The sequence below is a fragment of the Dromiciops gliroides genome, chromosome 3 (genome assembly GCF_019393635.1).
Source record: "Dromiciops gliroides isolate mDroGli1 chromosome 3, mDroGli1.pri, whole genome shotgun sequence".
NCBI lineage: Eukaryota > Metazoa > Chordata > Mammalia > Microbiotheria > Microbiotheriidae > Dromiciops > Dromiciops gliroides.
In genome coordinates this window covers 433,951,606-433,968,501 of record NC_057863.1, presented here as the reverse complement: position 1 = coordinate 433,968,501, position 16,896 = coordinate 433,951,606, and the positions used below count along the sequence as shown (strand labels likewise).

At 37.6% G+C, this 16,896-nt stretch overlaps 1 protein-coding gene across 1 annotated transcript in view; it reads right to left on the bottom strand.

The window, feature by feature from the left end:
* The window catches only part of TTN (titin), a 336,226-nt gene that overhangs the window by 256,727 nt on the left and 62,603 nt on the right, over positions 1-16,896 (bottom strand). Inside the window, 4 exon segments of the mRNA XM_043993320.1 lie at positions 731-787; positions 8,704-8,892; positions 16,021-16,146; positions 16,361-16,645. Coding sequence (XP_043849255.1) covers positions 731-787; positions 8,704-8,892; positions 16,021-16,146; positions 16,361-16,645 — 657 coding nt within the window.

Here is a 16,896-nt window from a genome sequence, read left to right as displayed (position 1 = left end):
GCCCTTTCTGATCCTTTGGATTGTGGGTTAGGCTTAATTTTTTGTTTTTGAGAATTAGATAATTTTGAATGATATACAAGAATCGCAACCATAAATAATTAGCTAAAATGAAGAAGGCGTTTATTCGAACTAATACAGCCACTAAATTCACAATGTTATGAAATGAAGAGCAGGCAATGAGGATCACATGAGCTATCTGCAAGCCAGTGTAAGAGACATAACATGTTAAATTGATGTATGTGCATGAAGTGTAAAATATAAATAGAAATGGACAATTTCCACACAACCTAAATAAAACATCATTTCAATCCTAGTTCATTCATCACGATGCATTCTGAGAATGACTGTTAGGCATCTATCTTACTAATCCAATATGCTTTTTATAAGAACATTCTATTTTAATATTTCATGCATTTGGATGACAATTGTTTATTTAAATAAAAGCTTTTGAAAACAACTGCAAAGCATGAGAAGTTGAAGATGGTTGAATGGATATTAAAACTATTAAATCATTATAAACCTAAATGAGAGGGAAATGCAAGTAACCTTTGTCATACTAATAACAAGCATGCAACATGTTCATATATTCTCCAAGAGAAATATATACATCTCCACATCCACATATACATTTTAATTAAATACTATAGGAAGGCAAATAAAAATAGTAAAAAAAGGATTCTACCAACCCTTTCCATTTTTACTTAAATTTTAAATTCATTGATAACTATACCTTTCACTTCCATCTCAATCTGCTGTTCTATCCTTTCTTGAAGAACTGATTCTGGAGCTAGAGGGAGAAAGACACAGTGAGAGTGAGTGAGAGGGAGAGAGAGAGGGAGAGAGTAGTGATTGCTTGCTTGTATTTGGCATTGATTAATGTTCTGTAGGGTTGAAATTTCCCAAATATATTGTAGTGACACAAGAACCCACTTCAAAATTAACCAAAAGAACATGCCAAAAACAATTCAATGAACTGATGATGTCTATGAAAATGTCATGAAAAATTATTTTCAAACAGGTTTTCTTTATTTCAAGTTCTCCATAGCGTTTTCCATTTTCACATTTTAAATTCATCATTACTCATGCCTTGACATGCCTTAAAAACCAAGAAGTACACATACAGAACAGCAATGCACAAGCTAAAGGAATAACCTTTATTGTTTCTCAAGGACTGAACGCTTGAATGCAAGAGGAAGTCACATTTGGAAGGAACATGCATTTGCCAACCTGTCATGTTTAGGTGAATTAAGTATTCTGCACTCGTACATACCACTCTGTTTTGAACCAACTTTCAATAACTTTAAATTGCAATGCCCAATGTTATTACAAGGAACAAAACTCAGGCTCTTTAACTACAAACAGGTTACAGGGTCGCATTTCTTAAGGAGCCGGTGCACCCTTTATGACAGGAAAGGGTGGCAAATCTCCTTTTATAGTGGGATCTGGGGGACAGTTTCTCAAGAAGGGCTGGCTGGTACAACTGTACCAATTTTCAATCATTTCTTCATAGTCATCAACATCTGGATAGCAGTTTCTACTCCTCTGTCAATTCCTTGCAGTCTTTAGGATGGGTTTAGTGATACACTTGATGTTTTCTTTGAAGATTCCTTTTTTACTTCACTTGTTTTAATATGAGATTCTCTGAGTGTTTTAATGCTTTTAGTATTTGAACCAAGGGTAATTTTTGTAACTGCTCTGTCTCGCGATTCCTCAGCTAGGTAAGAATAAAGTTAGGAAAAGGATTAGATTTGCTATGTTTGTAGGAATAAAACAGACATACTGTATTTAGAAAAGTATAAAGTCATTAGTATGAAAAAGAAATGCCAAGTGCATTAGTCCTAGAGCCAAGAATATGGCCTATGTGATCATCAAACATAAGGTCTCTATTCATATGACTTATACAAACATACTTTGTGTATTCCTGTTTGAACTTAGAAGATAATTATTAAATCCTTGGTGCTGAGCAAGGAGATTATGAAGCACTTATTAAAGAAGAGTATCTATGCCATATTAGGTCCAGATGAAGACCAACTTTATTTCATAGAATTAGAAAAATGTGCTCTCACAGAGGTCTTAAATGTTGATTATACTGCTGAGGGCAGGAATTCTGGATTTTCTGAGGGGGCTTCCTTAAGAACTGTTGGATAGTGTGATGAACTGAAGCTGAAGGGTTCTTCTCCATGGACCTCCCAGAGCAAAGTTCTCAGGACTGATCCACCATGGGGAGTACAATGAGGTACTAGTCACAAATGAGTGGCTAGGACATTAAGTGAGTAGGAGAATAGCATCTTGTTGCTTGGAATCTCCAAAAATACACGAAAATTGTGTGTAACTGAGTTCTGAATTCAAAGCCTAACCATGGTATTTTCAGCCTTACTAAGTAAGTCGCATTAGGTGGTAGTCATGAAATGTTTTGATGTTATGTATTACCATTCAGTGGAAGTTATACAATTAAAAAAAATGCGGTGATGATGGTAGTCACATGAATGGCATGTAGCCATCAACTTCAGATGAGCAGTGAATCCATATAACTGTGGCTGGTGAGTTATCCCATCAGCTTCCAAGATCAAAGAAATTAAGGGATCAATCCTCTGCAGGGAATTTCTTGGTTAAAATATATAAATAGACCCTATGTGTCTGACCTATAGGATCAAGTTAAAAAGATGAATTTTGGTTGAGTAGATGTCCAGTATTTGCTAGATAATGAAAAGGAATATAAACATTAATTAACCTGACCCTTTCCACTCTGCAGGGAGGGAAAGACTAAGCTAAAGGAAGAAGATGTTCCATGACAAGAGAAATACAGAGAATTGTGGTCTGATTACATTTGTTTACTATTTCAGATGTAGAGCCTAGAGAGAGAGAGAGATAGAGATAGATAGATAGATAGATAGATAGAGAGAGAGAGAGAGAGAGAGAGAGAGAGAGAGAGAGAGAGAGTAGATGGGAAAAAAGAGAACGGGATAAAAGACCACAATGGTCCAGAATTTGTCTAAAAGCATATTGGTTTCTTCTTCCCATAGTCATTTTGTCATTCCTCTTTGGAAATGGCCCACCAAAGTGTCTGCCTGCAGACACAGATTTCGGACATCTAGAGAATGATCTCTCTCTTTTTAATTCACATTTGAAGAGGAGATTCCATGGAAATGAGGTGGTTTGCATCTCTGGCACGAGATTTATCAGCATCCTTACAGAAACAAAGATTGTAGAATGTATGTTTAGTGGTGTCCTGCAATGTCAGGCAGCATAGAAGCACCTTTTTGTACAGTTAATATTGGGCAGTGTGACTTGCTAGTCACTAGTCACTTATACTCCTGGTCACTTATCATTTCCCAGAACCTCAATCACTCTGATACTGCTCTATAGGTGTCACAACTATGTGCATATTGTTCTTGGACAATAAGAACTCATCTTTCCATGTTTTCCCCTTAAAATATAGGGTACTACAGTGTTGGATGAGTTGAACTTTTACAAGTCAGCCTAAGCTGAGAATTCCTATTCTTTTCTTTCTTCAATGCCCTTCCTACAGTATCTGGGAGAAATAATTTGGTGACCATTATGGAATGTACCAACTTGAACTTCCTAAAGCCTTGATTTGAAAGGGAACTTTTCATAACCATCAATGGCTGAACGAGCACAAGTCATTTAGGAATAGAGTCCTAATTGTAAGACATTCCAATATATATATATATATATATATATTGTAATGATTGGAATGACGCCACCTACTGGAGACTTGCTGTGGAGACCTCCACCATGAGGAAAATGCCTCAGAGGCATTGTGGCTTTTCCTTGGCGTCAGGAAATGACGCTTGCTCATGGGTGCTGTCTATCAAGTCTACCAGCCAATCAACTGGAGGAGCCTCCTATGGTCTGGGAGGAGACAGGAAGGAGGAAAGGGAGCCTGCGCAGAGAGCGCTGGCCTTTTTTTTGGCTTCCGGACTTGATGGTGGCGGCGGCAGAGGACTTCACAGGAGATTTGAGGAAAGCTAGGAATGCCAGGCTGTTAGAATTCTGTTCTCAATCCTTTTCTTTCTATTTTCCAATAAACCCTTAAAAACCTAAACTCGTTTTATCAGTGATTTTTAGTCAGTTTCCCCCAAACTGGGGGAACACATTAGAATCCACATTTAGAATCTTAAATTACACAATATATTTATATTTATAGATTAAATTTGGATGGTAGCAAAACGGAATAAGCAGTGAGATTGAAATGAGGTAAAGTGAAAGTTAAAATCAGATAACCACCTTCTATGGTTAGTACTGCAGAGGTTATCTTCTCGCCATGGTCGTTTTCTACAGTGCAGCCATACAATCCTTGATCTACCAGCTGAACATTGTGAATAGTGAGAAGCCGAACATTTCCATTTTGCGACTGCTTCACTCTCTCTGACCCTTCAATTTTGATACCTTCATGGGTCCAGGTTGTAGCTGCGGAGGTTCCATTTTCCACTACACAAAAGAACTGAGCAGTGTCTCCACACTTCATGGTCATGTCTTTGAGTTTCAGGAGGATTTGGGGGGCGACACCCGTTTCTCCTTCAAAAATGTCCCCAGATATCTGGTCACCCTCTGCGATCTGGGAAATGGATGTGGCTTGGTACAATTCTACATCTTGCACTGATGTAGATTTCAAGATGGAACTTTCTGAAATGCTTTCAAAAACTTGGGCCTCATATTCATACGATGATTCTTGAAGTGATTTGATTTCTTTTTTTGATATTTTTGTCTCCTCTTTGGTGAAAGGGGAATCAATGTGAACTTCTGCTATTGCCTGGGAGTTGGCAGACTCTCTTACATCTTTCCCAGAACTTTGCCTATCTAGGGCTTGCACTGTATAATCAAGTGATAGAAGAAAAAAAGAATATTAAGATCTACTGTATGTTATTGAGCCAAATTATTAACATAAATGAGATGGCATGAGAGATGAGAATGAATGATATCACTGTTACTTGAAAACAGCATGCCAGATGCAATATGATCTTGGAAGTCAGAGCCACACACAAAAACATTTCATTCTCAATGATGAATGGATGATGGAGTGCTCATGCAGGTGCCAAAAAAGAACTGGTTTCTTCTTTTTGCTGTCACTGAGGTTATCCATAGTGACAGAGAATCTTTTTACGACAGTATTTGAGATACCATTTGACCTCTCCTCCCTAATTTTACAGGGGAAAACAATCGCAGCTCGTTTGAATGGAGGGTATAAAGATTAACTACTGCATGTTCCACTCTGAGGCTCATTTGTCTTCTTTAGTCACTTAGAAAAGTAGAATGAATAATTAAGCAAGTCGGAGCCTAGCAGTATAATTGCCCTTTTGCAAATGCATAGAACAGACAATTTGGCAAGGGGTTTAAATGTATATGTTATACATTGCAAAGAGTAAGCAAGGGTGCTTGCCAGTTATAGTTGTTACTTTATTAGTGAATTCGCCACAACGTGGGACAGAACGGTCACATGAAACATGGTTAGTGAAGAGTGGGAATGTGTGCTAGGCAGCAAAGTAAACTCCTCGGAGAGGAAAACAACAACAAAAGAAATGAGCTTTACCTTCAGCAGTCACTGTAAGCGTAGCTGTACAAGTTGTTTCGCCAGCACTATTTCTTGCCTTACAAGAGTACTGCCCCTCATGCTCTAAGTAAGCATCAACTATCAGCATTAAAGCCATGCCTGTCGACTCGTCAAAATGGAAAACTATGTCTTTGGTTGGAAGAATTAGCTGCTGATTATGAAACCACTGGATTTCTGGTTTGGGCATGCCAGAGACCCTCGCATGAAATCTGACTGTCTCCCCACTGCACACCCGGCAGCTGGAAATTGGCTGGATGAAGATGGGCCTTTGGCCAAGGGACTCCTTCTTAAATGACACTGATGAAGGGACATGCCATTGGGTGGTTGATGTTACTTCTTCACCTTTTCTAAATCCTGAAAAGAAGCATGTCAACTTTTAATGTGTTGCCCTGAACTAAAATGGATGCTTTGCTTTCCTTTTGACAGCTTGCTCAGTGTGAACAAATCAACCTACCGTGTAGTAGATTGCATGTTCCTTCTTTTGTTCTCAGTTGAAGGAATCTTTACGTTGATTGGAGGATACAAAAATGAGCCATCGTGCCACCCAAATGTAATGCCTTGGAGTTCTATATTGCCTGAAGTTACAGAGCTGATTGCTTGAAAGAGCAGTCATTCCCATTTGCCAGTTAAGCAAACTGACTCATAAGCAGGCTAAGTGACTTTGACATAAAGGTAAAGAAGTCAGTAATGGAGCACAGACTGGACAAAAGAAAACCCAGTGCTTACTTCATTGCTCCAGTGGTTCTTTATCCTAAAAATAACTTTAAATGTATTATTTTGAAAATATGGGGGGGGGAGGAACAAAGGTAAATTTCCTTGGAAATGGGTTTTTTTTGGAGGGGTGGTAATTTAGTGGAAAAAGCGCTGGGCTTTTGCCTCATCTTCCCCAACTGTAAGATGAGAGGATTAGATAATAGAATTTGTAAAGTCCCTTCTTGAATAGTGGAAAGCCATACATAGGCCAAGTACTCCCAACCAACACAAAGCCAACAATAGAGGCAAATCAGTGTGGGGGTGGGGAGTAAGAGCCCAGCATCTCTTTGACACAGCAATCCATATCACTGCTTTAGTCTCTGATTTTCTGACATGGTGGTCTTTCAACTGTAGATTGCTTCATTCCTTCGAGTGATTATCTTTCTTTCTTTTTTTGGTGAGGCAATTGGGGTTAAGTGACTTGCCCAGGGTCACACAGCTAAGTAAGTGTTAAGTGTCTGAGACTGGATTTGAACTTAGGTCCTCCTGACTCCAGGGCCAGTGCTCTATCCACTGTACCACCTAGCTGCCCCCGTTCGAGTGATTTTCAGAAATTTGTAGTGCCTGTCTCCCAGAATGGTCATGAGGCTTAAATGAGATAATGGGTGTAAAACACTTTTGCACAATCGTGTTCTATAAAGTTCAGCAATTATTATTAGCATAAAGAAACTCTTGTCTTTCTGCTCTGTGTACCTGCTCTAACTCTGAAGTTTTGTTTTTAGTTTATAAGGCCTGAATGGAAGAAAAAAATGGACTACTTCATTATAATGCTCCCCTGGACTAGAAATAAAGTAATCAGCTTCTATGTGCCAGGCACTGTGCTATGAGTTTTACAAGCATTATCTCACTTGATTCTCATAACATGTCTGGGAGGTAGATGCTATTATTATCCTCATTTTACAAATAGGGAAAGTGAGGCAGACAGAGTAACTGGCTGTACCAGTCTGGAAAGCTTGTAAGTGTCAGGCTTGGTTTGAACTCAGGTATAGTAACCATTTAACTTCATACAGGCAATAACAGTATCCTCCATAGGGTCAACTATAGTTCCAGATAGCTGGAATTTCCCACTAAACCACTAATATCATAAACCATCCATGGTCATTTAAAGTTTAGCATTTAGTCATTGTAGCAGGCTTTCTTAACCTGAGGTACATGAAATTGATTCAAAAAATTTTATAGCTATATTTTAATCCATGTTATATACCTCCTAATAGAGAAGTAATGGATTCAGAGCACAGATTGAGAAAAATTAAATTGGACATGGCCAATATGAGAATGTTTCAATTGACTATATGTTCAAAGGTTTTTTATTTTTCTTGCTTTCTCAGTGGGAGTTGAGGGGGCAAGAGAAGTGGGAGGGAGATAAGGCAGATTTTTGTTGCTTAAAATAGTTTAATTTAAAAAGTTTATTTTAATTAAACTACCTTAATAATTTAAACTATTTTAATTTAAAAAAATTTTAAATTAAAAATTAAAAAAAAATTTTACTTATATTGTCACATAAATGATTTCCTTTGTGATCCTATATATTTTATTTTAAGTCTTTAAAAGCATTCTGGGAATAGGGTCATGGGCTTCACAAGATTGCCAAAGAAGTCCATGGCACAAAACAAGTTGATGAATTTTTGAGAAAATTATCATTTTATAGGATTTTCGAGAAATTTCTTGTTAGAGAAACAAAAAAATCCAATTAAAAATCCCCTTTGTTTAATTGTAGTTATGAAAATAAAATCAGAGCATCAGGGCCATTTGAAAATATGTGAACAACAATTCAGAGGCCTAAGTGGATCAAAATCAATGTTGTTAACCACTATAATATTCCAAATTTGGGAGGGTTTGTGAATTCATTGATAAGTAGGCAGGAGGGTATTATAAATAAGGACAAAAGTTGTATTTTCATAGCAATAACTTATGTCTTCAAAAGACAGATAGATGAAGCAGTTGCTATTACTACAGTGACAATTTCTAGACCTGAAAAAATGTAATGATTACTTTCATGAAAAAGTAATAATGTCAACTCACTATAATCACAATTTACATTATTATTATTATCATCAGTGATGATGAAAATTGGCTTTTCTTGCCCAAATAAAATATATTTTCTCATTTTCCTCATTTTCTCTGTCCTCTGATATTGTCCAGGAGCATCATAGCATCAGTGCAGAGCTGATCATGCCATCCAATAGAATGCTGCATGAGACACTCTGGGGTGGCATGGGAAAGTGAGAAACAGATGATTGTGTAGGATGTTGTCATATGATAAAATTAGTTGAATTAGATGTCAACAGATGACCAGTGATGGTTTGTAGTAAGGTTATTGTCCTTACGGTATTAGATTTTAAATGGAAATAGATTTTTTTTGGTTCAGAATACTATACCTTCCAGTCTCAAGGTTGCTGTACTTGACACTTGGCCTACAGCATTACTAGCGACAAATGTATAAATTCCTTCATCCTCTGGATAAGCTTCTGCAATTTCCAGCTGGTATGTGTCTTCAAACTGAGTCATTCTAAAGAATCGAGAAGGCTTGATTGCCTTGTCTTTGCTGTACCAAGTAATCTTCAGATCTGCAAAATTAAAAAAGAACATTTGAAATGAAAGGGAAAAAAAAACCCAGTGGATACAATTTATCTGAAAACATTATTTTTACAGTAGTTACATTACAGTTTATTTAAATTAAATGATTCCAATTCATTCAGTTATTCATATATTGGACCAACATTTATTAAACACCTGCTATGTGCAATGCACTGTGTTAGGGACTGGAGGAGATACAAAAATAGTAATGAAATGGGTCCTGCTCTCAAAGAGGGACAGTGAAATCTTGGAGAGGGAAATGAGGGTTGTACTCAAATAAATGTGCTCTCTTCCCATTATAGTGTTTTATTTGCTTTTAGATAGTTTTGCGATTTCATTGGTTTGGGGGATGCCAGCGCTCTGGAATCAGAATCTTCTCTGCAATTTCTAGCCTCAGAGAGTTGCCTGTGGCACTGAGAGGATAAGTGGCCTGTCCACTGTCACAGACCCAAGTTATCTTCCTGACTCCAAGGTGAGCTCTCAATCCATTGCACCATAGCTGACTCTTCTTTTATTTTATTTTTATAAAGGGGACATTACTCAAGGTAAATACAATTCATCACCTACACTGCTTAACTGACTTACATGTTTGGTATTTTGCTCATTTTCTTTCTTTCTATATTTGTATTTGTACCTAGATGTACAAGGTTTTAATATCAGCAATAATTCATATGCCAATAAAACTGACAATCTAACAGCAAAGAGACTTAATATAATGGTTGTTTTATATATGTTGGATGAATATTTGTTAAATGTAAATTATGAGAATGTTTCATTCTGTTATTTAGTAAATCTTTGGGAAAAAACATGATTCTAAAATATTAGATCCATGCTCAAATAGTAATTATGAAAGCCAATGATGCTTTACAAAAGGAGTGATTCTTTTTTTTTTTTTTAAGTGAGGCAATTGGGGTTAAGTGACTTGCCCAGGGTCACACAGCCAGTAAGTGTTAAGTGTCTGAGGCCGGATTTGAACTCAGGTATTCCTGACTCCAGGGCTGGTGCTCTATCCACTGCGCCACCTAGCTGTCCTGAGTGATTCATTTTGATAGTTAAAAATAATCCATCTTTCTATTCCAAGTGTGCAATGTGTGTTTTCTTTTGCTATTCTGACCATAATTTATGAGGAACCTACAATTAATTGTCCAACATTCATCTATATCTCATTCTTTTCTCTAGGCTCTGTGATCAGGTTTAAGTAGGTCATCCTCCTGAACCCGATAGTCTTTGTTTTTAATCAGTTACAGTGAAGTCAATAAGCATTTATTTATTTAAAAATTATTTTTGGTTTTCTATTTATTTATTTATTTGGATTTTGTGGGGCAATGAGGCTTAAGTGACTTGCTCAGGGTCACACAGCTAGTAAGTGTTAAGTGTCTGAGGTCAGATTTGAACTCAGGTCCTCCTGAATCCAGGGCTGGTGCTTTATCCATTGCGCCACCTAGCTGCCCCCAACAAGCATTTTTAAGCACCTACTATGTGCCAGGCTATGTGCCAAGGAGACAAAGAAAGGCAAAAAGACAGCTTCTGCTCTCAAGGAGCTCATCTTTTATTGGCATTATCCTCCTTTACATCTGTCAAACATATGCTGAGATGCTATAGACAAATTTCTATATTTAATATCTGCATGGCCTAGTAGACAGAGGGTCAAGGAAATCCTCTGCTACATACTGGCTGTGTGACACTCTGCTGATCACTTGTCCTCTCAGTGCCCTGGGCAACAACCCAAGACTGTATGCCACAGAGAAGGTGCCAGTTTCCATTGGAAGAGGGAGTTCCCTATGCCCATGAAATAAAATCCCTATCCCTGGATATTATAGCTAAAGGCCAGGTTTACATGGTACAAAGGTACTGGTAGGTTGCACTGTTTTATTAGTAAATTAACGATCAATCTGTGCCTCTCTAGATTTTTCTGTTTTTTTTTTTTTTTTTGCCAAGAAAGAGCTTGTAAAGGTGGTTAGTTGACTCTCTAATTGGTCATGTAGACTATGTCAAGTTTCATTTTTGTATAGTCTGTGCCTAGAACAGCAGAGTAGGTGCTGAATAGATATTTATTAAGTTTAATTGCCATCTTTTTTTTCTTTTTTTGAGAACTGAAGCCTCAGGACATTAGTCACTGGGCAAACAAGAAAACCACACAAAAAAAGTGAAGCTAATTGGATAAGCCCAGCACAGTAAAATATATGATTTCTCCAGTTTGGTGTCCTAAATCTGTATAAATCTCAGATTCCCCAAGCTTTTTCTGTCCAGGAACCTTTGTATAAGAAGGCAGTGATGGAATATAACATGAGGGAACTGAACTTCAGACTTTTTTTTAAAACAATTCTCTAGTCTTTTGACCAGTTTTGTGTTCTGTGTAATTGATAGATATGCATTGATAGAGGAATGGGAGTAGCAGGGAAAAGAAGGAGGAGAAAGCTAACTCCCTAATGGCAATAGACCTCCAAGAATAGAGATTATAGGATCACTCTTTTAATGCCCACCACTTGTACGATGGATACACTGATTCATTTTTTCCCCATAATGGTGATGACATTGGACTGGACCATTCACAGCTTTTCCTTGCTCTACCTTTGACCACTAGTATATAGAATGGCCTTGGATATGTTTTTTCTCTTTATGAAATAACCCCAATAACTTTATATCACTAAATCTCCCTGCCTCTTCTTCCCACTGTCCACTTACCACCATATATCATCTTCTTTTTTTTGTGAGGCAATTGGGGTTAAGTGACTTGCCCAGGGTCACACAGCTAGTGAGTGTTAAGTGTCTGAGGCCGGATTTGAACTCAGGTACTCCTGACTCCAGGGCCGGTGCTCTATCCACTGAGCCACCTAGCTGCCCTCATATATCATCTTCTAATCCTTATTTCCTTTGGATAGGAGATTAGCCCTGAGGACAAGGTAGCATTGTATGTAGAAGAGATGTGTGGCAGTTGCCATGATTAAGAGAAAACAGGCATAAAGTCCTCTTTAAAGCAATAAAATAATAAATATTAGGAATCTGATTGTTTTATTACTGCTCATATACAAGGGGGTTGAATTACTGTCTGTCTGTCCCCCAAACGTAGCTGGTGCTTCCTCTTCTCTCTCACTGCTCACCCTAATTGTTTAGCCTGAAATGTCCTTCCTTTCACCTTCTTTGCTAGTCTGCCTTTCAAGGCCTAACTTGAATGCTACCTTCTTCATGAAGCCTTTCGGGATACCTTTCAATGGTCACAAATTTCTCATTTTAGTCATATCATAGCACTTTATTTTAGATCTATCCAATACACATATTAGATATTATTTTATATTGTAGCTCTTCCTTTTATTAGCCATAAACCTCAATAAGAGCAGGGATTGTGTCTTGACTACAGATCACCCCCACCCCCACCCCAGTGTAACACACACACAATGCCCCATGCCAAGTAGGCATTTAGAAATGCTTACTGAATTTAGATGCCCCCATTCTATGATTTTTGAAGGGTATTGGGAGAGGGAATATTCTGTTAAATTTTTCATTCTAATTTTATTTTTACAAAACTTTAAAATATTTATTATATAATATTGAAATCATACAATAAAATGCAAAATACCTATTTGGACATAGTAGAATTGAAAACTCATAATTAAAAGACATCTTAATGGAATTATGAAACTAAAATCTGACACAAATGGTTAAGCTAGAATAAATGGCTAATGGAATGAAAATTGGATTTTGTAATATGTAGGTAGTATAGAAATAATTATAATGATTTCCAACCAGGAAACTAATTGTTATCAAGTACAACACTGCTTTAACTTTCTTTTACACACTGCACTCCTTAAATTATAGGAAAACTATTTCAATGGACACATATGGTTCTTGGTCAAAACTAATGGACATTTTAAGAAGTTTTATTCTGAATTAAGTGGAAAAGTATGTTATTTTAGTATTTTGTCACTAGGTGGCACCAAAGACCACACATGATTCATTTCAGGTCTTAACCATTTTTCCCCAATCTGCCAGTATTTTAATAGCTTTTAAGCACAAGTACCCTTTATACTTCAGAAATCATTCAGTCTAATGAAATTCCAAGTGACTCCTGGTTTGTGTGTGTGTGTGTGTGGGGGGGGGGGGGGATGAGAGTTAAGTGATTTGCCCAGGGTCACACAGCTAGTAAGTGTCTGAGGCCAGATTTGAACTCAGGCCCTCCTGACTCCAGGGCCAGCTAGCTGTTCCTTGATTAGTAGTTCTGAAGAGGGATTACATTGTGAACACTAGGATGGGGGGAAGAATAAACATAAATAAACTTGCTGGCTAGTTTGATCAGCTTTCAGAATAAATTTCAAATTTTGTCATATAAAAAGTAAGTATATAGATACTGAAATATGTATATCTGTAGACATAGGTATTTGAACATTTTGAAAGATCTGCAAGGTTTTCAGAACAAACATTAAAATTGCTTCCAAGATTTAGATTTACTTTAAGTCAGTATGACAGAAAGATTATATATTTTTTTATTTTCTTTGCCCCTCTCCAAATTGTATTTGTGCATTTTTTTCAAAAATTTCCTTCAGTTTTGTTATTGTTTTTTCACCATCTCAAGGACAAAGTCAGAATAAAGGTTAGGTGTTATGACTATAGAAATAGAACCACTAAGGGACCCTTAGACCCTTCATTTAGTAGTAGTCCAATGCAAGGCTTCTCAAAGTTTTTCCACCTGCTACCCCTTTTCGCCCTGGATACATGGGTCTACATAACCTTTTACTGTTGCCAAATTCTCCTCAAACCGCCGCCCCCACCACCACATTTAGTTACTTGACCCCATGTGTGGTCTAGACCCACAGTTTAAGAAGCTTTGATCTAATCCACCCATTTTCTAGAAGAGTACACTGAGACCCACAATTTTGAAGTGACTTGCCTAAGGTCTTATAGATAGCATGCATTTCTAATTTTCATTAAAAAATGTTTCCAAAGAAATTTCAATGAAAAGAAAAACCTGTGGGTAATTCATAAATTTAGGCTTTAAAATGGCTTTTATTATAATAATTAATATTTTACCAAGCTAATTATTGATAGTAACAGGTTTTGTTAATAGCCTTACTAGTTCTGTGACAGCCTCAGTTTCTTCTTCTGTAAAATGGCGATAATAATAGCACCTATGTCACAGGGTGGTTTCAAGAATCAAGTAATAAGTTAATAAGTATTTTAAGTGTCTGTTTGCAAAATGTAGAGTTATAAAATGTATGTTGATATGATTATTATTATTGTTGTTGTTGTTAATCACAGGCAAAAGCATGAATAACAGCAGTTCCCTGGATCTGTTTATAGCTTTGGTCTGCTGATTCAAATGCAATCCTACTACATATCTTAAAGGATGCACTTTATGAAAGAAACCTCATGTAAAACTAGGCTCATAGGTAGCATTTTGTAATTGGTCATTATAATCATCCAATTAGGGAAAATAACTAAATATCATTTTGAAACAACCAAGTTAACAACAGGTTTAAAAAACAAGCCATCAGCAAAACAAGTGTCAAGTTGCCTCTAATTTGTGATACGCGCAATAAACTCAGTGGGAATACATCCAGTATTTGAGAATTCTGTTATATACATATCAGAATGAATTTCTCAGAGTCTGAATGTACCCCTTTTGAGGCTTGTTCAGGGTGCTTATCACACATCAGAGACAAGCTGACATTTGCTTTTTTGCTAATGGCCTGCTTGTTCAGTCTGTTCACAGTTCAGTTGTTTTCCCCTTTAATGAAAGACTTTTATTGTTTTTCCCCAAGTGAGTTTGTGTAGATGGATTATTCTACCCCATTTATGGTATGTAGAAAGACAGAGATAGTGTGCCCCAATAGATAGAATGCTGGGATAGGAATCAGGAAGACTCGGATTGAAAACCAAGCGCTGACAATTCCTAGCTAAGTGACAAGACAATCATTTATCCTGTCTGTGTCTCAAACAACTTCCTAGGGCTTACTGTACTAAGTCATAGATGGCTGTGACTTGTATAAATGAATATATTTACCCATACTTTTTAGTCCTCTGTGTATTTGTGAGAGAAGAAAGGCAGAGAAAGATAGTAGCACGAATTCCCTTTGAGGTGAAGTTTTGTTGATTCTACTTTTTTTTATTCATTAGTTTCAGTTGTATCAGACTCTTCACGACCTCATTTGGAGTTTTCTTAGCAAAGATACTGGAGTGGTTTGCCATTTCCTTCTTCAGCTCATTTTACAGATGAGGAAACTGAGGCACACGGGGTCAAGTTACTCGTCCAGGGCCATACAGCTAGTAAGTTTCTGGGACCAGAGTTAAACTCTGTTCCTGACTCCAGACCCAGTGCTTTATCTATTATGCTACCTAGCTGCCCCTGATTGTACTTGACTGGATAAAATCAATAATCCTAATGTCTTTGAAAGGCTCATAATAGTTTCTGTAACTTTTAACGGGGTCATTGTCTCCATTTGGGCCATATCGTATAGAAATTTAGGTCCACAAAATAGATTTTTTTAAACTCATACTGGAGAATTCTCCTTAAATCCAGACAATATAGACAAAATAATTGTGAAGGAAAGAAAAAAGTTGGCCTAGAACAATAGGTCTTAACCCACAGTTTACAGACCTCTTCACAGGAATAGATTGTAAGGGGTTCATGAATTTGTGGGTCTTTTTGGTATTTTGATGACAGTATTGTAATATAATTGGCTTCCTTTGTAACCTTATTTATTTTACTTTATGCATTTAAAAACATTATTCGGAGAAGAGTCTACAAGACTTCATCAGACTGCCAAATGGGTCCAAAACATACAAAAAAGGTAATAACCCCTGGCCTAGATGGATTTGTAGATGGATTATTCTACCCCATTTATGGTATGAAGAAAGGCAAAGATAGTGTGCCATAGGACCAGGTTTAAGCACATCAGAGTACATGAATAAAGAATAAAAAGGAGTTGGGGGCAGCTAGATGGTGCAATGGATAAAGCACCAGCCCTGGATTCAGGAGGACCTGAGTTCAAATCCAGCCTCAGACACTTGACACTTGACACTTACTAGCTGTGTGACCCTGGGCAAATCACTTAACCCTCATTGCCCTGCAAAACAAAACAAAACAAAACAGAATAAAAAGGAGTTTATTTTGCTAACCATACCTGTTCCAGACACTCGGCACTGAAAGCGGGCTGGCCTTCCTTCAGAAGTCACGGTGTCCCGAAGTGGGGTGATGATGGCAGGTGGATATATAGGCATTTCCTGGTCAGGAGATACAACTTCTGGAACTAAAGAGAGAGACCCCCAAAACATTAAATCGTTAAATAGTCTCTTGGCTCTTCCAGAATCTACAAGCACCTTCTGCTTGACTCTATGTAGCCTGCAGAAGACAAATGAATTTTGGCAAATTGAACCCCAATTTTTTATTGATTTAAGGAAACTCAAGATCAGTACTCATTTGTATTGTCCCAAGGTGGAATTAGAAGGCAAGGTGCATCTTACCTTCCACTGTTAGGGAAGCAGAAGTAGTAGCAATTCCATAGTCATTCTTGGCTTCACAGGTGTAAACGGCAGCATCTTCTGGGAAGGCCTCGATCAACAAGAGAGTATACTCCTGCCCGTCATGAAGAAATTTGCACTTGAATCCAGAAGAGAGCAACTGTTCCTCTTTGTACCAGGATATTTTGGGCTGAGGTCGGCCCGATATCGCAGTGCAGAAACGGGCAGGCTTGCCGGACTGCACCGTGGTGGGCTGAAGTTCCTGCAAGATCTGGGGTGGCTCCGGGGCTGTAAGAAAAGCAATGAAAAAATGACCTCCTTAAATAGTGATTAGGGGCATGATGAATATGTCCAAAAAACACTAAATAAAATAGTACAGGCAGCTAGCTAGTGCAGTGGATACAGTGTTCAGGGCATGGAGTCAGAAAGACCTGGCCACAGACAATTATTAGCTGTGTGACCTAAGTAAGTCACTTACTGCTAAATGAGGAGAATAATAGCACCCACTTCCAAGAGTTAAAAGATCAAGTGAGAAAACA